The sequence below is a fragment of the Misgurnus anguillicaudatus genome, chromosome 3 (assembly GCF_027580225.2).
Source record: "Misgurnus anguillicaudatus chromosome 3, ASM2758022v2, whole genome shotgun sequence".
Classification (NCBI taxonomy): domain Eukaryota; kingdom Metazoa; phylum Chordata; class Actinopteri; order Cypriniformes; family Cobitidae; genus Misgurnus; species Misgurnus anguillicaudatus.
In genome coordinates, this window is record NC_073339.2 from 30,231,905 (window position 1) to 30,254,999 (window position 23,095).

General features: G+C 39.6%; 1 protein-coding gene across 4 annotated transcripts; it reads right to left on the bottom strand.

The window, feature by feature from the left end:
• Window positions 1-176: 176 nt before the first annotated feature.
• Window positions 177-20,309, bottom strand: LOC129444649 (uncharacterized). 4 transcript variants are annotated; one of them, XM_073864334.1, is made up of 11 exons: window positions 19,944-20,309; window positions 14,208-14,369; window positions 13,793-13,954; window positions 13,409-13,576; window positions 11,871-12,821; window positions 11,318-11,412; window positions 11,138-11,188; window positions 10,159-10,537; window positions 9,928-10,047; window positions 1,728-1,918; window positions 177-316 (listed from the first exon to the last, which is right to left on the bottom strand). In XM_073864334.1, the coding sequence occupies exons 1-11, from the start codon at window positions 20,020-20,022 to the stop codon at window positions 293-295; spliced, it is 2,382 nt and encodes a 793-aa protein (XP_073720435.1). In that variant the 5' UTR covers window positions 20,023-20,309; the 3' UTR covers window positions 177-292. The 4 variants fall into 4 exon arrangements, with proteins under 4 accessions (XP_073720435.1, XP_055061408.2, XP_055061407.2 ...); XM_055205433.2 differs by lacking the exon at window positions 177-316 and adding an exon at window positions 9,582-9,681 and having other exon boundaries at window positions 1,783-1,918; window positions 19,944-20,306; XM_055205432.2 differs by lacking the exons at window positions 177-316; window positions 1,728-1,918 and adding exons at window positions 9,326-9,461; window positions 9,582-9,681 and having other exon boundaries at window positions 19,944-20,305.
• Window positions 20,310-23,095: the final 2,786 nt, after the last annotated feature.

Below are 23,095 nucleotides of genomic sequence, written 5' to 3' on the forward strand. Positions count from 1 at the left end.
GTCGCCACATTTGTCACAAAGCACCGCCGTGTCTGTTCATTCACTGCCCTTCAGTTTGTGACTAGAGAAGCGCAGTATACGAGCTCGGGTAGCCATCACCGGTGCTGTTAATATTCTTGAGCAATTTGCCTCTATCCTGTGTATTTAAAAAATTATTTCTTACTGTAGGATAGGGAGCGTATCCCGGACTTGATATTCAAATCTGCGATATGAATACACAAAAATCATTAAAAGGTAAATATGTCTTATTACTGTTACTCAGACTTATCTTTCTGTGTCTATTCTCAGATTCTTAAATATTTATCTTCTGAAGTTCCTGAAGCAACAAATGACAAAATCAGACAGAAGGATTAATACACAGAATGATGTCCATTATAAAGTCACAATGAAGTTCAGATAAGATCCTTCATTGGCCCAAGCTTGAAAGACTCACAGACAGTCTTAAAAATTAAAAGAGCAGTCTCCGAAGTTATAAAAAGAAACTCAAGTTCATTATAAACAAATGAAGAGTTTGGTTCCAAAACGCAATAAATCCATTTTGACAAATTTCGGTAAAAACGTATTTTCTATACCAAGAAAGTGACAAGATGAAAAGCACTCTTTTCTGTTACAAACTTTCACATAGCATCTTTAGGTTATAAAAACTAAAAAAAATCAAATCCATAACTTGATTTTCAAAGATTTATTATAAAAACGAATTATTTTTTCCACAAAATGCAATAAATCCATGACAGTTTTTTATTTCAAAATGCTATAAATCTATTAAATCAATGTATAAATGTGAATTTATCTTTACCATTTTATATTTATTTAGTTGACTAGTGGTATACAATGATTAAAAAATAAACATTAATGGCATTAACCAAAACACTTACTTTGTTATATTCAGAACACATTGCTGGAGTTATACTTAACCTCGTCTCTTTACATTTTCACAGCGATCAGCTGTAAAATGTTTTGGTCCCGCTCGATTTTTGTTGACTTTGAGTAAAATAATGTAAAGTTTTCATAAGATCCTCTGGGGTCAATGTTTTAGCATGATAGGCTTGATGCTGTCGGGAGAACAAGCAACCGAGTGCCTCTCGCGGAAATTATTAGATGTTGATGGCATACGTTTCTTTCCCGTCACAGAAAACCATCACAGGTTTAGCAATGCAATTAAAGTATTATTTTGTTTTGTTTGTTGATCACGAAGTACAAAGTAGATGAGAAAAACTAGGACTCCGTGTACTCAGCGGGCCGCCATTGTTTGTTTACATTGCGTGACTGGTGGGCTGTAATATCAGGAATGGATTTATTGCGTTCTGTAAAAAAGGAGGAATGGCGTTTGTCGCATTTTGGGAAAAAAGGGAGAAAAGATGACAGAATATCACGGCGGGTATTGGATTTTGCATAAAATTAAGAATTTACTTTTAACTACTGACCTGATATAATACTGATTTGGCAGTAACTCTTTTTTTTTCAAAAATGGCGTTTATCGCGTTTTGGAACCAAACTCTTCAAATATATTGCATTACCTACAAAATGTAAGAAACAGAATTCAGAAAAATTAAGTCATGCCTAACGTTTCTCGAATCCCCACAGTTACTAAGTTTTGAGTTTGTAGTTAAAATGTAGTTTTTAAAATTATTTTCAGCATCAGTAAAAAGTCAGAGCAAAATTTAACCACACATTTAACCAACTCCTAAACATTCTCCGTTTATAAAAAACATAACCAAAAAAATTACCTTTTTCCTTTCAGAGTCTGGCAGCTTCCAGTTCCTCCCTTTCAAACTTTGTTGGTGCAAAAGTGTCAGGCTACTTAAGCAGCAGAGCACTCTCGTGTAGCTCCAGCGAGGTCTTGCAGAACGATTACAACGACTTAAACATCTCCTGCTGGCTTCTACTCCATAGCTTGAAAACAGTCTGTTTACTTCAACTGTAAATTTGAAAACAATGTGAATATAAACTTATCCCATCAAACATTTAATCAAATTTTTTTATTAGCTTTTTAGTCTTGGTCAGTGGCCACCTGCAGCCACGGATGTTCTGCCACTTGGCCTCTCCTGAAGTCTTGCAAGTTTGCTCCAAGTTTGTTTAATTGAATGACATAACTGTCACGGTAGGAAATCCTCTGTTTCCTCCGTGTCATGTGTGTGTGTATGTTTGTTTGTTCACTCACCTCTGCCATGTGCTCGTTTGATTAAGTGTTGTCACCTGTGTATGATTGCCTCGCTCCAGCTGATCCTCATCACCCATCAGCTACAAATACTCACCCTGATTCTCTCCCTGTTGTCAGATCCTCATTTCATGTTGCTGCATCACTTGGATTATCGTCTCTCGTCGTCGTGTTGGATTTGTGTTCGTGTTGTCGTCTCCGTGTGAGTGTTTGGTTTGTTCCTGGTTCTACCCACTGGCCATCATCACACTCATCACCGACTTCACCATTCAACACTCTTCACGCCACCGTAGACCTTCGTTCACCATTGCCAACATCCTGGACTCAGTCATTCACTCTGTTGTTTCATTATATTTACCATCATTATTAATAAAACTGTGTTGATCGTCTGCGCTTGCCTCCTCCACTTTATTGTATCATTACAGAAGGATCTGACCCTCATGGAGGCAGCAGGCGATCGCTCCCCATCTCATCTAGAAGAGTTTTTACAGAGAGCTGTGGGTCGTATGGATCGCCAGGACAAGGCGATAGATGAGATGGGTCGAGCCTTCCAAGCAATGGTGACGAAGGTTTCCGAGCTCGCCCTTCAGGCTCAACAACAACATCCATCGCCACCCATTGCGCCCCCCATGCCACCCACACCGCCGATCGCCACCGGGGGTATTCCCCAGTCCGAACCACGCCTTCCGATTCCGGAGAAGTATGCGGGTGAGCCGAAATTTTGTCGATCATTTCTCTCTCATTGTTCTTTGCATTTCGCATTGCAGCCCCACACGTTCACCACCGAGGAAGTGAAAGTGGCGTTCGTGCTCTCCTTGCTCACGGGGAAGGCTGCCCTCTGGGGGACGGCGGTGTGGGAGAACCACGACAGCTGCTGTTCTTCGTTCCACGCCCTCTCGGAGGAGATGAAACGGGTCTTCGACCGCTCCGTCGCCGGGAGAGAGGCGGCCAGACTGTTAGCGGACCTACGTCAGGAAGAGAGGTCCGTTTCTGATTACTCAATCGAGTTCCGCACCCTGGCGGCGGAGTGTAAGTGGAACGAAGAGGCGCAGTGGGATCATTTCCTGCATGGGTTGGCTGACCGCATCCACAAGAGATTCGAGCTGTGGAACTTCCATCTTCACTCAATGGATTAATCGATCTCACTATCCGCATTGACAACCGGCTAGACCAAGCCGCCAGACGGAGGGGGAGAACCACTCGCACAACCAGTCCCGAGGTTCAGCATCGGCGGCCAGAGGTTGCGGTCAGCCCACCTGGAGATCTGGAACCCATGCAGGTGGGGCAAGCTCGGCTCTCCCGGGAGGAGAGGAACAGGCGGAGATCCCATGGACTGTGTTTATACTGTGGCAGTCCAGAACATCACATCCAGCGCTGCCCAGTAAAAGATCAAGCCCGATAGTAAATCTGAGGCTACTATCGGGTGGGATCTCTGCCAGGAAGACCTCATCTACATCGACACTCCTTCCGGTGAGACTACGGTGGTCTACTCACACACTGGATCAACACGCTTTGGTGGATTCTGGGGCCGAGGGCAGTTTCATGGACTTTAATTTCGCATGTAAGACCAAGATTCCTCTCACCTCTCTCAAACACCCCATTGCACCTTTTGCACTTGATGGACACAAGTTTCCAGTCATCACTCAGACCACCATTCCTGTTTCACTCATCACATCTGGTAACCATACGGAGAAGATCTCATTCCTCATCACAGACTCACCTCAGACTCCCATTGTTCTCGGTCACACTTGGCTCCATAAACACAACCCCAGGATCGATTGGCGTCTCGGATCTGTGGTTAGCTGGAGCGAGGAGTGTCATTTGTCTTGTCTTTTGTCTGCTGGTGTTAATGTTTCTGAGTCTGTGTTTCAGGGGGAAGCAGTGGATTTGACTAACGTGCCCGCGGAGTACCACGACCTGAAGGAGGTGTTCAGTAAGTCGCGGGCTGATTCTCTTCCTCCTCATCGTCCCTATGACTGTGCGATAGAGTTATTGCCAGGTACCTCTCCGCCTAAGGGCAAGTTATATTCCTTGTCTATTCCAGAGACGGCGGCCATGGAGAAATATATATCCAGTTCTCTAGCAACGGGGTTCATTCGCCCTTCCTCTTCTCCGGCGGGGGCGGGGTTCTTTTTTGTGGGAAAGAAGGACGGATCTCTGCGACCTTGTATTGACTACCGAGGGTTGACCAACATAACGGTAAAGAATACTTATCCTTTGCCGCTTATGTCTTCAGCTTTTGAGAGGTTGCAGGGAGCGGCCGTTTTCACTAAATTGGACTTACGTAACGCTTATCATTTGGTCCGCATTAGGGAGGGGGACGAATGGAAGACTGCTTTTAACACCCCTCGTGGCCATTTTGAGTACTGCGTGATGCCTTTCGGTCTATCTAACTCGCCGGCAGTCTTCCAAGCACTCGTTAATGACGTGTTGCGAGACATGGTCGATCAGTTCATATATGTTTACCTGGATGACATATTGATTTTTTCTTCGTCTCTCCAGGAACACGTGCAACACGTACAACGAGTGCTTCTGCGGTTGCTGGAGAATGGATTGTTTGTCAAGGCGGAGAAATGCGTTTTTCATGCACAGTCTGTTTCTTTTCTAGGACACATCATTTCGACTGAGGGTGTTCGCATGGATCCTGAGAAGGTTAAGGCTGTGGTAGATTGGCCATCCCCAGAGTCTCGCAAGGCCCTGCAGAGATTTCTGGGGTTCGCCAATTTTTATCGGCGTTTTATTCGCAATTTCAGCCAACTAGCCGCGCCTCTGACCGCTTTGACCTCCCCTAGTTTGACGTTCAGGTGGTCAGATGCAGCTGAGGCTGCGTTTGCCAAACTGAAAAGCTGCTTTGTTTCAGCTCCTATTCTTGTCACCCCTGATCGCTCACGTCAATTCATAGTGGAGGTCGACGCGTCAGAGGTGGGGGTAGGAGCAGTGTTATCCTAGCGCGCATCCTCAGACGGAAAGGTTCATCCTTGCGCGTATTATTCTCATCGTTTATCTCCTGCGGAAGTTAACTATGACATTGGCAATCGGGAGTTGTTGGCCGTCAAATTAGCACTGGAGGAGTGGCGTCACTGGCTTGAAGGGTCGGGTGTACCCTTCATTGTATGGACGGACCATAAGAATCTCGAATACATTAGAACTGCTAAAAGACTTAACTCCAGGCAGGCTCGGTGGGCATTGTTTTTCGGTCGTTTCGATTTTACACTTTCTTACCGGCCGGGTTCCAAAAACATCAAACCCGATGCTTTATCCCGTCTTTTTGAGCGTTCCGATCGTACTGCTACTCCCGAGCCCATTTTACCGGAGACCATCATTATCTCCGCGCTCAGATGGGAGGTCGAATCGAAGGTGTTGACTGCCTTAGAAGGGGTAACGCCCCCGGCTCGTTGCCCACCGAACCGTTTATTTGTGCCGGAGGGGTTACGGTCAGACGTTCTCCAGTGGGGTCATTGTTCCAGTGTTGCTTGTCACCCAGGGGTTAGTAGAACTAGATTTCTAGTCAAGCAACGATTTTGGTGGCCTGGTATGGCTCGTGATGTCCACGACTTCGTCTTTTGCTCGGTTTGTGCTGTTGGTAAGACTTCCAATCGACCTCCAGATGGGTTACTCTTACCGCTGTCTGTCCCTTCGAGACCCTGGTCCCACATCTCGCTAGATTTTATTACCGCCCTCCCACCCTCCAAGGGTAATACGGTGATTTTAACCGTAGTGGACCGGTTCTCGAAGGCGGCTCATTTTATCCCCTTGCCCAAATTGCCATCAGCCAAGGAAACAGCGGTAACTGTCATTGACCACGTCTTCCGTATACATGGCCTTCCGACAGACGTGGTTTCTGACAGGGGTCCCCAATTTGTGTCCAAATTCTGGCGAGAGTTTTGTAAATTGTTAGGAGCGACTGTTAGTCTTTCTTCCGGGTTCCATCCCCAGAGCAATGGTCAAACCGAGCGAGCCAATCAGGATGTCGAAAGGGCATTGCGGTGTTTGGCATCCAACAATCCTTCATCCTGGTGTCAACAACTCTCAATTGTGGAGTACGCACACAATTCTCTGCCAGTGTCATCTACGGGCATGTCTCCATTTAAGTGTAGTTTAGGGTACCAACCACCTAATTTTGTTAGTACTGAATCCGAGGTGTCGGTCCCCTCCGCAAACGCACTAGTCCAGAGGTGTCACCGCACCTGGACCAGAGCTCGTAGAGCTCTACTCCAGGCAAGGTCGCGCACCAAGGCTAAGGCCGATCGCCACCGGTCGAAGCCTCCCCGTTACGTCGTCGGTCAAAGAGTGTGGCTTTCAACCCAGAACATTCCGATGCGTTCCGTTTCGAATAAGCTTGCGCCCAAATTTATTGGCCCGTTTTCTGTTACCAAAATCATTAATCCGGTAACAGTGCGTCTTAGCCTTCCTCCTGCGTACAGGAGGGTTCACCCTGTCTTTCATGTGTCCAAAATTAAACCGGTGATTTTTTCCCGTCTTAATCCGCCTGCCCCGGTTCCCCCCCGCCTCGTATCGTTAATGGGGAAACCACGTATTCGGTCAATCGTATTCTGGACTCTAGACGGAGGGGACGCGGTTTTCAGTACTTGGTGGATTGGGAAGGTTACGGTCCGGAGGAGAGAAGGTGGGTTCCTGCTCGGGACATACTGGATCACCGCCTTATTGATGTTTACAATCTTCAGGTAAAGCAGGCTGGGAACGCCAAGGGGCGTTCCTAGGGGAGGGGGTACTGTCACGGTAGGAAATCCTCTGTTTCCTCCGTGTCATGTGTGTGTGTATGTTTGTTTGTTCACTCACCTCTGCCATGTGCTCATTTGATTAAGTGTTGTCACCTGTGTATGATTGCCTCGCTCCAGCTGATCCTCATCACCCATCAGCTACAAATACTCACCCTGATTCTCTCCCTGTTGTCAGATCCTCATTTCATGTTGCTGCATCACTTGGATTATCGTCTCTCGTCGTCGTGTTGGATTTGTGTTCGTGTTGTCGTCTCCGTGTGAGTGTTTGGTTTGTTCCTGGTTCTACCCACTGGCCATTATCACACTCATCACCGACTTCACCATTCAACACTCTTCACGCCACCGTAGACCTTCGTTCACCATTGCCAACATCCTGGACTCAGTCATTCACTCTGTTGTTTCATTATATTTACCATCATTATTAATAAAACTGTGTTGATCGTCTGCGCTTGCCTCCTCCACTTTATTGTATCATTACAATAACTCCAGTGCCCATGACCAAAAAAATTACCCCCAAGCTCTGTGTAAATAAGCAGCGTCATACCTTTGCAAAAGTGCACTAAATCACGTTCCCGCTTATTTTCCTTCTCTACTCCCTGCTGGTGGAATGATCTCCCTATAGGCTTCCGGTCAGCTGCATATTTTGCAGCATTCAAAAAAACAACTAAAAACTCATCTACTCCAAAAATATTTGACAAATTGATATTGACTGCAAACACTATCTTAAATAAAAAATAAAAATGACTAACTCTCTCTCTTAACAGGTACTGTTTTGGAACAGTAAAAACTTGTAACTTCTTGTGTTATTGCCTCCCTATGACAAATCACTTTATTGTTTCCTAATCTTTGTAGGTTGCTTTGAATAAAAGCATCTGCTTAATGTCTAAATGTAAATGTATCATACTATGGTTTATTTTTGAGGACTTCAGGCAGCAGAACTGCAGGTGTCATTGAGTTGAAAATGATCTTGAACATCACAGTTAGAGATCTTCACACATGAGAGTATATTTTCACACTTAAGATCTGGTGCAGGTAGTTAATTCTGCTAACCATCTGAAAAAATCTGTATTTTTTTCTCTCTTGGGATGAGTTTAACTTCATGAATCTTTTGAAGATCTATTTCTGCAGCCTCCATCACAAAGCATGTGTACTTATGAGTAGGGTTGGGAATCGAATTTCAATTACAACTTTGGAATCAGATCCATAAGGAAGGAGTTGGATACTTGTTATAAAATTATAATTTCGATTCCACTTTTTACGATCACATAATTTTTTACGTAATCTGTCAAGACCCGAGTCACCTGACGTATAGGCATCTGCACACACTGGAACATCCTTAGTGCCGACTCTGCCGAGTGCTCTTTATTAGTCGCCACTGACAGTGGTTTAGCGGCAGTGCTGGCACATGCTACATGCAAGACCCCCTTCTCCCTCACTTCAAAAGGAGGCTTACAAAGGAAAAAGCGGAGGAGTGTTACAGATCTACTTATGGGCCACTTCGATGAATTCATGCCAATGAATGATGTGCTGATTTGCATGTCATTGGAACAAAAAGTATTGTGTGACTGCGGCATGTCTTACATGAATTCACATTTTTCCTAAGTTAGAGTTGTTGCATATTACAAAATAGATTATGATCCACAAATAAATGTTGAAATCACAAATGCACAGAAAGTGATCTACAAATATATTAGATGTTGCACAACAATGAACAGAATTTACAAAATAATTTGGCAAATAAAAAAAATTACAAATATATTTTAATGCCATTTATGTGTGGTTTACTTGCTGTGCATTTGTGGATCGCTGCGCTCATTTGTGAAGTTATAAAACACTTGTGACGTCAAGACGTGCTCACAAATCCAGAAATAAGTGAACTCCACCCACTGTCTACTACAGCCAATTGGCATAGCTTCCGCATTGCATTGACCAATGAGACACGCTCTAGCTTCAACCAATCACATTTTGCTTTACAATTACATTTAGAGCGAGGACCGAACAGAAGATTGTAAAATGCTTAGTGTAATAAAACAACGAGGATCGGCTCCTGCTTAGTAATAAAACTAAGTTATAGAGTTACACTAAGTTTATAAGAATAAACAGTAGTATTGTAATGTGTTTTACACAATGAATGTGGGTGTTACATAGAATTTGTCCATACGCATACAGTGTGAGCTGCCTGCATTACTAACATTTTAATTTGCAAATCAACTTTAATTTATTTGTGAATTCTACCGATTGTCATCTAACTAACAACTATACTTACAAAACACTTTTTTAATAACACCTGCACTAATTAGCCAATAAACTACCAACAGTGCAATGCATAAAAGCATGCAGATAGGACAAATTTTTCAACTTCTTTACTACTTCCTCACTTTATCTTTTGATTTATACATGCACTCTCTGTAACACAACGACTCTGTGCTTTGACAATAAATAAATTTATTAATTCTGTTGTATTTTTTCTCTGTGCTGTATTTTCATTTGCTTCTTTGACTTCTACACTTTGATGAATGACTTCTGCCTCTGCTCTCAATCACTGGAGTCAATTTGTGGATCTGCTAATTCAAGAAATGTAAAGAACTTTGTTTTTAGCATTCTACTTTTTCCTCTGAAAGCATCTGTTTTAGATTTGAGCTAATGTATAATATTTCTGAAAAATTTGATATGCTCCTAACCTTCATAACTTTTTAAACCATTCATGTTGTAAGAGTTCTACGAATGTTGGCCTTCTGTTTCGATCACGATCCAGGCAGCGATCCATTAAGTCTTGGCACTCTGTATTCGCAAGTGTAGGCAAGGGCATTGATTAGACATTTATGTTTTTCAAAAAAAAAAAAAAAATGATATATATATATATATATATATATATACTATCTTTTATAAGCTTCTGAAATATGTACTATATAGAAACATTAATCAATGTTGGCATTTTGAAGTTTAAGTAGTGATATCCTTTGTTTTCGTCAAATTAAAACATAGAAAATTTAACAATACATTTTTTTCTTAGTGCCGTTCTCTTACCTTTGGATATCACAGCATTGCTAGCAGTGGTTTTGCCTCCAAGCAGACGTGGTCCATGCAACATTTGGTTCAATAAAAAACCCAACTCAGCGACCATCTCTGCAGTAACAAAGCGTCGCCCTGTAACATAAATAACAGGTGACAAAATATTTCATTAGTCAAGTCATCAGATCCATCCCTGTAAATTGCATTAGTGTCCCGTTGGGGGAAGAATACAGAAAGTCAACCCACCACTGCGATAACTTGACCCAAAACTTATCACAGGTTCGCTGACTCCAAAGTCTATTAATTTCACATCCATCGAGTCTGTGTTGACAAGGATGTTGTCAAGCTTTAAATCTCCGTGATAGACGCCACTGTCAACACAGTGCATTAATGCAAGCACTGCTTGACGCATTAAATGACGTGCCATGACTTCTGTCAGACAACCTCCACTACTCTGGACAAACTCAAGGAGATCCATGCAGGGATGAGGAAACTCAAAAACGATGATGTGTTGATGTTCCTCTTCAAACCAGTCCAACATTTCCACAATGAAGGGGCTTTTCTTTGGTTTAAGCAGCATCAGATTAATAACTACTTCTGAGTAAAGAGGCTTGGCATGTCCAGGCTAGTACAAAAGCATTAAAAGAGGTTAGCTGAGAAAGCTGAGATGTTCAATTTTCATGCAACACTTTTCCTAAGATACAGTGGGGTCTTTATTTATGATTTTTTTACACCTGCATTCTGTAACTTTTGCCTCTCTATCGTCATCTCTGTTTGAACTATAAAACTGCAGTAACTTTTCTGTATGAGCTTTGTGCTTCAAATCCAATGTCTGTGATCACCGCATCAGAGCGAATCGGTCATTATACATCAACATGCCAGAATGAAAAACATCCTAAAACTATTGAAAAGCCCTGCTGATATTAAGTCTTGTTTCAGCTTGAGCTCTGTCAATTTCCCCTGTGTAACTGTCCCCGTCGAGGTGGCACGGACAAAACCTGATGTTTCATGTTATCTCAGTATGATTAAAATATGACTTAAAGAGCATCTTGTGTGCTTCAACAGAGCCAAAGACATCATATCTGTCTTAAAGAGTGTCATTGTCCTTAACTTTTAGGTATTTGAACAGTAACCTAAAAAAATAATACTTCACTCTTTATATTCTTGCATTTTTGAACCCCACTGTATATAAAATTTTGTATATATTAAAATCTTGCTAACTTACTATTTCAACGAAAATGTCAAGCCCTGACTTCTTAATAAATTTTATGGCGACCTACAAGGGAAAGTAATAATTTGTAAGTCACATCAAACTATAACTGATATAAACATATTTAAATCAAAACACTGAACATGGATCTATATATTAGGTCACATTGTGCTGTTTGATGAAGAGCGCTTTTACCTTTCTGCCATCGGATTTTCGAGTCGCCTCATAAACTGTACCAAAGCCACCTTGTCCTATATGCTGTTTTACTGTATAAAGCATGTCAAATGCCCCTGAAAAACAATCAATACAAAATGAAAATATTTTTTTTTGTCTCCAATAGCAGTGCTGCTTATAATAAAACAGACAGAATAAATATTCATGTAATGCAAGTTGTTCAGTACATCCAATGCTAATCAGCTACTAGCATCATAAAAAAGTGTGTTTGGGAATGTTTGGGATCAAGTATGAGTGAAACAGCAGGACAACCATTAAAAAACCCTAAATATTTATTTACAATCATGACAAGATGAATGGAAAAGCTCAAGATTCATTGTGCTGAATCAAGAGTCCTTCAGAATAACACATTATATTTTGAATACAAGGGGAAGGTATTACATAAACATATGGTGTATAAATACACTTATTACAGTAAATGGGCACAGTTTTGAAACAATTAGGAGAAGAGCATTTGACAAGAGAGAAAATAAAGCTGACAATAAAAAACTGAACATAATAACAGTAAACTCACTAGCAGGTTGGGAATCTTCTGGGCCACTTGACTGCAGGCCAGATGGACCTGGCTGAGAGTCAGCTGGATCTTGATCTTGAGCTTTTTGCTTCAATTTAGATGAACCAGGTGGGCAACAGCCTGGTTTATGACAGCCCGCTGGCTCGAGTCCAAGGGGACTATTCTGCGCATGGGCACTTTGCAGACCGGAAGGGCCTGGCTTACAAAAAGTCTGATCTGGTTGAGCCTGCAGCTCCGGGTCGAATGGACCGTGTTCAAGATCAGTCTCTTCTTGGATTTCTGTTTTCTCCAAGGTAAATGAACCAGCCTGGCAATAGACTGGTTCTTCATGGCCGGCTTGCTCAAGTCCGAAGGGACTATTTTGCTTACGGGCTCCGTGCAGGCCGAAAGGGCCTGACTTACAAAAAGTCTGATCAGGTTGAGCACGAAGCTCCGCCGGGTCGAATGGACCTTGGTTAGGATCAGTCTCTTCTTGAAGTTTGGTTTTCTTCAAGGTATATGAACCAGACAGGCAATAGTCTGGTTCTTCATGGCTCGCTTGCTCAAGTCCGAAGGGACTATTTTGCTTACGGGCTCCGTGCAGGCCGAAAGGGCCCGACTTACAAAAAGTCTGATCAGGTTGAGCACGAAGCTCCGCCGGGTCGAATGGACCTTGGTTAGGATCAGTCTCTTCTTGGATTTCTGTTTTTTCCAAGGTAAATGAACCAGCCAGGCAATAGGCTGGTTCTTGAAAACCCGTATGCTTGAGTCCAGATGGACTTTTCTGCAGATCAGTGTGATCTGCACGGGTACTAGACGGCAGGTCGGATGGACCTGGCTGAGGATTATATGGATCAGATGACTCCAGGTCATCCTCATTTTGGCACATACAGAAAGCATCCTGTATAGCCTGGAATGTTCTACGAAAAAAAGCACGGACGCTCTTTTCCTTTTGTTGTTTTGGTTTTTTATCTAAAACACAGAAAACACAAATAATAATGTTACCAACAGATACCAGTAATATATTTCTTAACTCTTTCCCTGCATAGCTACATACTCTATACTCTCATTCTGGCGTAATAATCAAGGACTTTGCTGCTGTAACATGGCTGCAGGAGGCGCAATGATATTACGCTGTGCCCGAAAATAATCCCCTTATTAAATTTCAATAGCAGGGGACTATTTTTGGCTGCTGCGTAATATCATTGTGCCTCCTGCAGCCATGGTACGGAAGCAAAGTCCTTGATTATTACGCCAGAATGAGAGTATAGTTCCTAGCCATATTGGCCTAGTAAATCGCAACTTTTAATTTTCTGTCATTCTTAGTACGCGATGTAACTACAGAAGAGTCAAGTTTTAAATAGTAAAGATATCAAAACTCTTTGGTTATTTTTAGCGCAATGCTAATGGTTTAATGCTAAGCTATGCCAAAAGTGGTACCGCCAGACCCGGAGACCAGCCGAATGGACCCCAAAACAGCAAAAATCAAATATTTAACTCTTGGAATATAAAAAAAGTGTAGTGTCCCTTTAAGGTGTCATAATAATGTTGTGACTGACCTGCTTTTTTCTTTCTCCTCTCCTCCTTTTCTGCAGCCCTTGGAGGGGTGATGCTCTCTTGACTAGCTGCAGGTGTAGAGATGTTTGACCTCTGCCGAACATCTCGTGCACTGCTGCGCGTCACGAGCCCACAAGCTGACGTAGACAGAATGGTATTCTGTCTAACGGCTGGACAGACCAGACAAGAACATCACATTATAAACTTTAAAATCTAACTCATTTTAATGTATAGTTATTGAGGTATTTTGACAAACATTATGAAACATATTAAACAAAAATTGTATATACTGTATGCTACGGTTACTTTATATTATTCCACACCTCTATTGAGAAACTTATTACACATGTATATATTTGAGGTGTCATTATAATGGTGTGACTGACCTGCTCGGCTGCACTCCTCATCATCTACAGCCCCAGGAAGGGCACATCTCACGTGACTGGCTGCAGGTGTAGAGATGTTCAACCTCCGTTGAGCATCACCTACACTTCTGCCAGTCACAAGCCCACAAGCTGACGCAGACAGGATGGTATTCTGTCTAACAGCTGGACAGACAGGAAATCAAGAACACTTTATAAACTTCTATAACATCTAGCATATTTTACTGTATAGTTATTGTGGTGTTTTGACAAACATTATATATACAGTATGCTACTGTTACATTGTGTTCCAATTCCAAACGTTTATTGAGTTTACTCTTAATGTGAAATAATATATAAAATGTGCATTTTAAAAACTTATAATATATATTATTACATATGTATATTTTTGAGGTGTCATCATAAAAGTGTGACTGACCTGTCGGGCTACACTCATCATCCTCCACAGCTCCTGGAAGAGTGAACCTCATGTGACCAGCTGCAGGTCTAGAGATGTTCAACCTCCGTTGAGCACCACCTAGACCGCTGCTGGTCACAAGCCCACGAGCTGATGCAGACAGAATTGTATTCTGTCTAACAGCTGGACAGACAAAAAAATCAAGCACACTTTATAAACTTCCCTAAAATCTAACATATTTTCAGAGGTGGGTAGTAACGAATTACATTTACTTCGTTACATTTGCTTGAGTAAATTTTTTGGGTAACTAGTACTTTTAGAGTAAATTTAAGGATGGGTACTTTTTACTCTTACTCAAGTACATTTCTAATGAAAAAACTGTACTTTTACTTTGCTACATTCGGTGGCGTTACTACGCTACTTTCAAATGGTAATAATAAATATATTTTATTTTTTAAGTTTATATGGCTTGTTCGAAAGTCTCGCGAGACGTTAGAGAGGCTGTGTGCGTTGCGAGGGGTGGCTACGTATCACCCTTTAGCGCGCGTAGATGAAAGGAGATGACTGAAGCGGAGGATGACCTATGCAAGCTATCGGAGGCAGATCACGCTTGGCCTCAAGTTTGGTCTATGTTTACACTACAAAAGGTCAAAAAGAATAGTTTCATAATGCGATGTATGCTTTGTGCACCAAAACGAACTGACATCTCAGCGTACAGGAATTCAACACGGCGGTAAGTGTCACTTTGTGCAGTGCCTTATTATAATATTATTTCACGCACGTTTTTGTTATTACCTTAACTAAGAACTGTTGAATCATCCCTCTGTCATCTGTGTGTGTGCACGTAAGCGCTGGAGCGCGCTGCGACGCTACGATAGCCCCATTCATTCAATGGTACCATTTAGAGATAAAGTTAGAAGTGACCAAACACATCAACGTTTTTCCTATTTCAGACGAGTAGTTATACGAGCAAGTTTGGTGGTACAAAATAAAACATAGCGCTTTTCTAAGCGGATTTAAAAGAGTAACTATATTTTATGGCGTAATAGCACTTTTGGGAGTACTTCGATTCGGCGCAGTAACACCCTCCCTCTCCCATTATGAGAGTGAGAAGGGGAGCGGACTTTTCAGGCGAGTCGAAATACTCCCAAAAGTGCTATTGCGCCATGAAATATAGTTCCTCTTTTAAATCCGCTTAGAAAAGCGCTACGCTCCATTCTGTACCACCAAACTTGCTCGTATAACTACTCTTCTTAAATAGGAAAAACGTTGATGTGCTTGGCCACCTCCAACCTTATCTCCAAATGGTATCATTGAATGAATGGGGCCAAGCCAATGCCACCGAAGCATCGCAGCGCGCTCCAGCGCCCACGTGCACGCACACAGATGATAGAGGGATGTATCAACAATTCTTAGTTAAGGTAATAACATATTTTAATATTGAAAATGAGTAGACTATTCCTTTAAGTCTTGCATTAATAATACGGGAGAACCGGGGCAAAAGTAACACTGGACGTAAGTAACAAAGCTATTTTCTCAGAGGACTGATAACATTTGCATCCCAAACCATGACAGCATCTTCGCAACCCTTGACAGAGCTGACAAATATCGCGTTATTTACTCACCATTTTCCGGGTGTAGATCCAGAAAGGTGTTTTCAACCATAAGTAAATTCCAAAAGCGGTCATTGTTTTCTTATAACGCGTTGTGTTTCTCGTTTCATCAATCTTCAGGTTATTTAGTGCTCTAACACATCCTGAAGTTTGACTTCTCAAGAGTTTTTCAAAATAAAAGTAAATCGGGTTTAAATGTGAGGAGATCCTGTCGGGACGAAAGTAACACTTACTTTTGTACCATTTATATTATTCTAATTTTATTTTATTTAATTTTCATAGTGTTCAAACTGTTTAAATTTAAATTTGTACTGTTGGTTGCTTTTGAAACATTTGATAAAACTGAAATTTAAAATGAAAATATAATTTCATTATTTTTTACAAAGATAAATTACAAAATATGTTTGCAGTTACATATTAAAGAGGTCATAGTCATGTATAGTTATTAGTTAATAAAAACAAGTGTAACACGAAAATCTACATTGTTTTGTTGTCAGTGTTGGGAGTAACGCATTACAAAATATAATATATTACAGTAATATATTAGTTTTTGCTGTAACGCAGTAATATAACGCATTACTAATAAAATTTTGGTAATATTTTACTCGTTACAGTCTTAGTAACGAGCGCGTTACAACAATGCATTTCAAAATTAGACTGTGTTATTTTATTTTTTTTATTTTTGACCAATGCGCGCGACCAGCATCCACACATGAAAAAGCTGCGTGTAATAGTTATGGCTGCGTCCCAAACCGCATACTTCTATACTATATAGTGGGCGAAAATCACTACTTCTCGTACTCTTTGCCTACTATATAGTATGGAAGTAGGCGGTTTGAGACGCAGCGTATGTCTGTTTCCACGTGCTGTATGCAACATGTAAATTTTTACTTTAACTTTGTATTTGAAATGCGATTTGGACGCGGTGCGCGTCAAATATAGACATGTAGAAGTCCGCGGCCGTAAGCATTGACTAAAGTGGTCGCAATCAGGTCCGGTAGCGCCGCACACGCATAATTTTGCGAATAAGAGCACTAAGTAAAAGCAACAGAACGTTTCTATCGGTCTCCTGTGCTGCTTGAACCTCAGAAGTAAAGAGACTTTTACAAATGTTGCCAGTAAAATCCATATCACACCAGCAATGACAAGGTAAGCTTTGCTATGATTACAGTGCTAGGCTATTCCTATGCTATCTACAGTTCTATTACAAACAGCAACCTAAACTACAACATAACATTAGTGAAGACTTAAACATGGTTATCTAAATATAATTTAGTACATTTAAACATCACTGTTTAAAGTTTTACCAGCCTTTGTATGGGAGCCTATATTCATTGTTTGGCAAAAAGCAATGTTCTTCTGTTTGTCTGTGTTTTATTAAGCAATTATATGTTAGCCTACATGTTATCCTTATATTGTACTGAAATGAGCTGTATTCCTTGAGGCCTAATCCTCCAATAGCACTTTTTGATAAGTTGTGTCAATCCAGTGCATGCCAGGTTTGTGCTGTGAATCTGAATTAAGAGTTATCACTTAAGAATAGAAATGAAAAGAGGTTGCGTGTCTTGCCATGTTATTAGGCTATAGGTTGCATTATAGTGGGCTCTATTGTGTTTGGTATGTGTACCATAATTTACCAGACTTTTACCAGATCATTTGTCTATGTTTTTGATTCTGACAGTGATTGTTACTGTATTTTGCCATAAATCTTCACTTTGCCTATTCAAAGCTCGAGGGCCAACAAATAACTTCTAGATTTATAAGCAGCAACAAACTACATTTTAACATTTTATAATGCTTAGTCATACTTCTGTTCTTTTGATGAAAGTAACTCAAAGTAATGCAAAAGTAGTGTAACTCATTACAGTTCAGAGACAGTAATATTGTAATGTAACTAATTACTTTCAAATGACAGTAATTTGTAATATATAATGTATTACACTTTGGAAGTAACTTGCCCAACACTGTTTGTTGTGTTAAAAAAAACAATTCACCACTTATGTTCAAAGTGAAATTATACTAGTCATTTTAGATTTGTTCAAAATTCCACATGGTATTGATAGTTACTGACCACAGCAAAATATATCTCTGTCTGAAACATTATCTTTAAAAATGTAAAAACTTAAAAAAAATCTGAAAAATTTTACTTTTCGCTGTTCTCCCCTACACATAACCGGACACCTTACTTAAATGTAGAAAATACATACCAATAAAAACTGGGTTGTATTTTATTTAATTCCTTCCTAAAGAATCTATATACTTATAAAAATAAAAGAATAAAGTATGTTTTTAAAGAAACATGTTTTATATATTATAATAAATGTAGAGTTGATTTGCAAAAACAGATGAGTTCCATTTGAAATTCTAAAATAAGCATTTTATCAAGCTCCTTATGTTCATTAATTGCACATTAATGGCAATGAAAATAACCTATTCATATAAAAACATGATAACAAACAGACACACACATTCTTTTTTGCTTACTGTAAGCTTGTTTAAAGGCAGATGCAGCCAAATTTTGTTGTGAACGTGAAAATAAAGACACAGTTAACTGTCAGAAAACAGTCAGTGTGTTTTTTTAATGACACGTTATGTGGTGTTGGAGGACTGAGTTAGACTGCTTTACTTTAACCTAGGTTTATTAGTAGTATATAAGCAGAACAATGAGACTTTTAAGGAGAGGTTTGTGAAAGCCCTCCAAGTAGTCTGAAATTCAGGGATTTTACGCTTCTTTTCAATCAGATCGGAAGTAACGAGTAACTAACTACTTGAGTAGTTTTTTCATCTAATACTTTTTTACTCTTACTCAAGTAAATAATTAGATTGTTACTTTTACTTTTACTTGAGTAAATTTTTGTATAAGTACTTGTGCATTTACTTGAGTACAGATTTTAAGTACTCTACCCACCTCTGCATATTTTACTATATAGTTGTAATCCCCGGACCACAAAACAAGCTTTGGCAGTGGGCGTTTACATCCAGGTCTTCAATGCTTCAATGTTTTTAAAATGTAAAAACCACACGAACGTCATATGTATACCTCAGACAACAGTATAAAACAATAAAAACAGCCGATTCATCCCACCTTTAAAGTTGTTGAGGCAGCGTAAAACATGTTAAAGGTGCAGTGTGTAAATTTTAGCGGCATCTAGTGGTGAAGTGCTGGTGACCCCTCGTTTTTTAATCACACAGAGAAGCTACAGTAGCAGCCCCGAGACAAACATGTCATCGGAGACAACTTAGTAAAAAAAGTTTGTCAATTAATGGCTTCTGTAGAAACATGGTGGCACAAAACGGCGACTTCCATGTAAGGGGACCCTCGGTATATGTAGATAAAAACGTCTTATTTTAAGGTAATAAACACATAACGGTTCATTATGAAAGTTCTTTATACACCCCTGATAATATAGTTTTGCATATTATTTTGCATTTCTGTCAAGAGATCCTTCTAAAAATTACACACTGCACCTTTAACAAGCCACCTGACCTGACCATACTAATCTTCCCATATCAGTGAATTTAATTTTTTAAAAACATTGTTGATAGACTTACATAAAAATACTACCTACACATATTGGTGTGACACATAAATATTGTATTTCAATGAGTTAATTAAGAAAAATCACAGCTCTTTGCCTCTAACTCAATGTATTTCAATGTAACTCTCTCAATGAAAAAGGCTCTGAGGAGAAATATCGCACGGCTCTCAGCCAATCAATTTCAAGAACGCGAAATAACTTTTATAATATAAGCTGTTATATAATGTTTAACATTATACATAATATAAAATTATACATCCATCAGTAAAACCAAGCTGGTATGGGGTTCGTACTCTGTGCTAATAATCATTTAACGGACCAAAAATGAGGCGCTGTCACTTTAAAGCCGGTGCTAATGATTTATATGTTCTCATTAGCGTCGGAAAGTTTCGTCGTAATGTGCTTAGTTTGGTTGTCTAGTGTAATAATATTATTGAGTTTATAAAAACGTTTGAGCAATTAAATTTGTGTTTGAAATCCGCCTATTAGCGTATCTCTCTGTGTTGTCTCCGCTAGTTTTCGGACGCTGTCCGAGTCACAGATATGTGTCAAAGGCTCAAAAGGCTTAGTGAGTTTAATATTCCCAAATGTTGTGATTTACTGACCTGGTGGCATCCACTCATCTTCCATTACGGCTCCCGGAAGGGAAAAGCCGCTCTTGAGCTGATCATTTGATTTAGGCATTTTTACCTCAGTCTATTTCACGACAGTCTGTAACAGTGTTATTGACTTGTCGCGTTTAAACGTTTGGTATGCAAGTGTTTTACGGACTGAAAGTCTGTAGCTGTCAGGATTAGCTTTGCTTTCGCTCAGAGAATCGCTGCTCTAAAGAGAATTTTTCCAGAGCGCGTCCTTTTATATGTTCTGTTTGTGACGTCAAACATTCCATTCGCTCTGTTCTATTGTGACGTCAAACATTCTATTCGCTCTGCCAAACAATAGGTCACGTGTAATTTACAGAACGTACAGTGGGGATTTCCCGCTGGACATACTGGACTTACCTCCTGCACGTGCGACCAGGTCATGTGATGTTTCCAGTTCACGTGGATTAAATCCTTCCAGTTTTAGGCCCTCAAGTGTTAAACCCACAATTCATATATTTGTTAATCAGTATATTTCTTTTAATTGTGTTATGTGTCGATTGCCCCGTCATTCAATCAGAAGGCTTACTTTTAACCAATCGTGTTTCTCTACTGTGTCTTACTTTTGACCAATCGCGTTTCTCTCCTGTTGCTTACTTTTGACTAAACGTTGTTAAAATTACAATTGATGTCTTTTAAATGATATTTCATACAGTAGTATGTAAATTAGGTTATGGCTGTTTCTCAATCCGAAGGCTGCAGCCTGAGGAGGTCGCATATGGATGCTGCATACGTCATCAGGCCTGGTTTATTTAAGTTAACTGAGCATTAAATTCGCAAGTCATAATCATTTACCAAAAATTTACACTTGACTAAAAATAATTGTCAACTTTATAATTAGTAATATTCTGAAATAAGACACTCTTGATGACGCATGCAGCCTAGAAATGCGACCTCCGGAGCATGCAGCCTTCTATTATACTTAAAGAATGATTTATGTTTTGCTTTATTTATTTTCCTACTTCTTTCCTTTTCATTGTATGTCAATGCAGTGCTATTTTGTATTTGTATTTATTTTGTCTTGCAATAAAAAAAGATCTACCAAATCGAATCATTCTCAGATGTTTTTTTATTAGCTTCACGTGACGTAGCTTAGCGTACAGCTAGCGAGTAAGATATTTTAAAATAAACACCAGTTGAAAAAAAAACACCAGTTGCACTCACTGTACAATAACACTACATCAGATAAAAATAAGTCATCAGTCGTATATCTAAGTAAATAATAACAGTGTCCAATTACAGTTACAGTTGTGTCCAATCAATAACATAAAAATTGAAATGTGGTTTTTGGTGTTTATTTAATATGGCAATGAATTGAGTTTTTTTTTTTTTAAATGATTGTTTGTGTCATTTTATTATTTAGATATTACATACTGTACCCTTTCCACTTTTGTATTGTGTAAAGTTAGTAGATTACTTCAATTTGAAGTTACAACAATCCTAATCTTCAATATTGTTTAGTCTTCATAGGATAGAACAGTTCATTTAGTGTTACTATTACATTACATTACAATTATAAAGTTTAATAAGAGGTCAATAATGTATCAAGCATATTGTTTATACACAATGTAATCATGCAACACACTTACACAGTATGTAATTAGTTAATCGTTACATACAGTAATATTGCTTACTTTTACAGAGCATATAAAGTAACATCATAACTTACATTACATTATTTACACAAATTCTAAAGCTTTGTGAACACTTTTATTGTATGACATTTGAGCTTTTCAGAATGCATAACATTTTAAAGTGTTTTACAGAAAAAAACACTGTATGTCTGTATATGTCTCTAATGTTTTACATAATAAAGCTAGCCACATGCAACCGTGACAAGTGAAGACAAAAACTTTTTGAAATATAGATTTTGGAATAAAAACCATTGGAGAAACCAGAATACACTGTAAATACACTGTTTCCTCTGGATAAACAATCTATAAAATAATGGCAGTTAAATGTATGGGGCAGTTTTCTGGAAAGGGATAAGACTAGTTCTAAACTAAAATAAATGTAAGATTTGTCCAAACTGAAAACAATTTACACTGACATATCTTAAAATACATCAGTGCCCTTTGTTTTGCCTCAAAATGTACACAAGAAAGCTTTTAGTGAGGCATGTTCCTTAAAAACTAATTAAACTGAGGCCTAGTCCTGACTTAAACTAAACTCTGTCCAGGAAACCACCCAATTGTGTTTAAAACTTTCTATTGACCAGATGATGCATAAATGCAGGCAGTGGTCAGTGAAGAGTTGTGAAGATGCAGCCATCCCTAAAAATCCCTTTCTGGTTGGGATTTCTCATGGGTAGCTTTCTGGGCATTGGTGGTGAGAGTTACAAAGCAGTTTCTGTGGTAAATAAAAATATATTTAGCAATTGTAATAATGCATCATCTTTACATTTCCGATTTGTACCTTGGTTCTGAAGTGGGTTAGTAGATATCATCACGTCAGTCATTATTTCAACTGATATCCTGCAGGTGCTCGACAGTCATTCCCCAAAGCCAAATTAAAGACAAAAGATTTAATTAGTTCAAATTGGCCTGTTTTCAGACAAAACTTTTCTAAAGCAAGGACTAGGCCTTCATTTAAGACATTTATGCATCTTTTTCAAACATGTCTTAGAAAAAGACGTTACTGGTGTGTATGTTGACAAATCAATGGCCTTCGGATGTTTTAAAATGTCAGTGCACAGCTCAAAGATTTTTTGAAAGTTTTATTCTAGGAGGACTAACCTTAAAGGTCCCGTTTTTCCTGTGTTTTTAAAGCTATGGTTGCGTTTATGGTACGCAATATAGCATGTGTTTATTATTATAATAAGAGCTCCTTATCACAAGGAGATCCAAATTTCAACGACCTATTTTCTCATGTACTTGTAGAGAATGGTTTACCAAAACTAAGTTACTGTGTTGATCTTTTTCAAATTTTCTAGGTTGATAGAAGCACTGGGGACCCAATCATAGCCCTTAAACATGGAAAAAGTCAGATTTTCATGCCATGGCCCTGATATGTCACTAGACATTAAGAAATCATTTAATTTCAAATACTTATATCACTGACAACAGTGGTCTGGCCAGGATATTGTCATTTAAAAAGTGGAGTTGCAGCCCTCAACT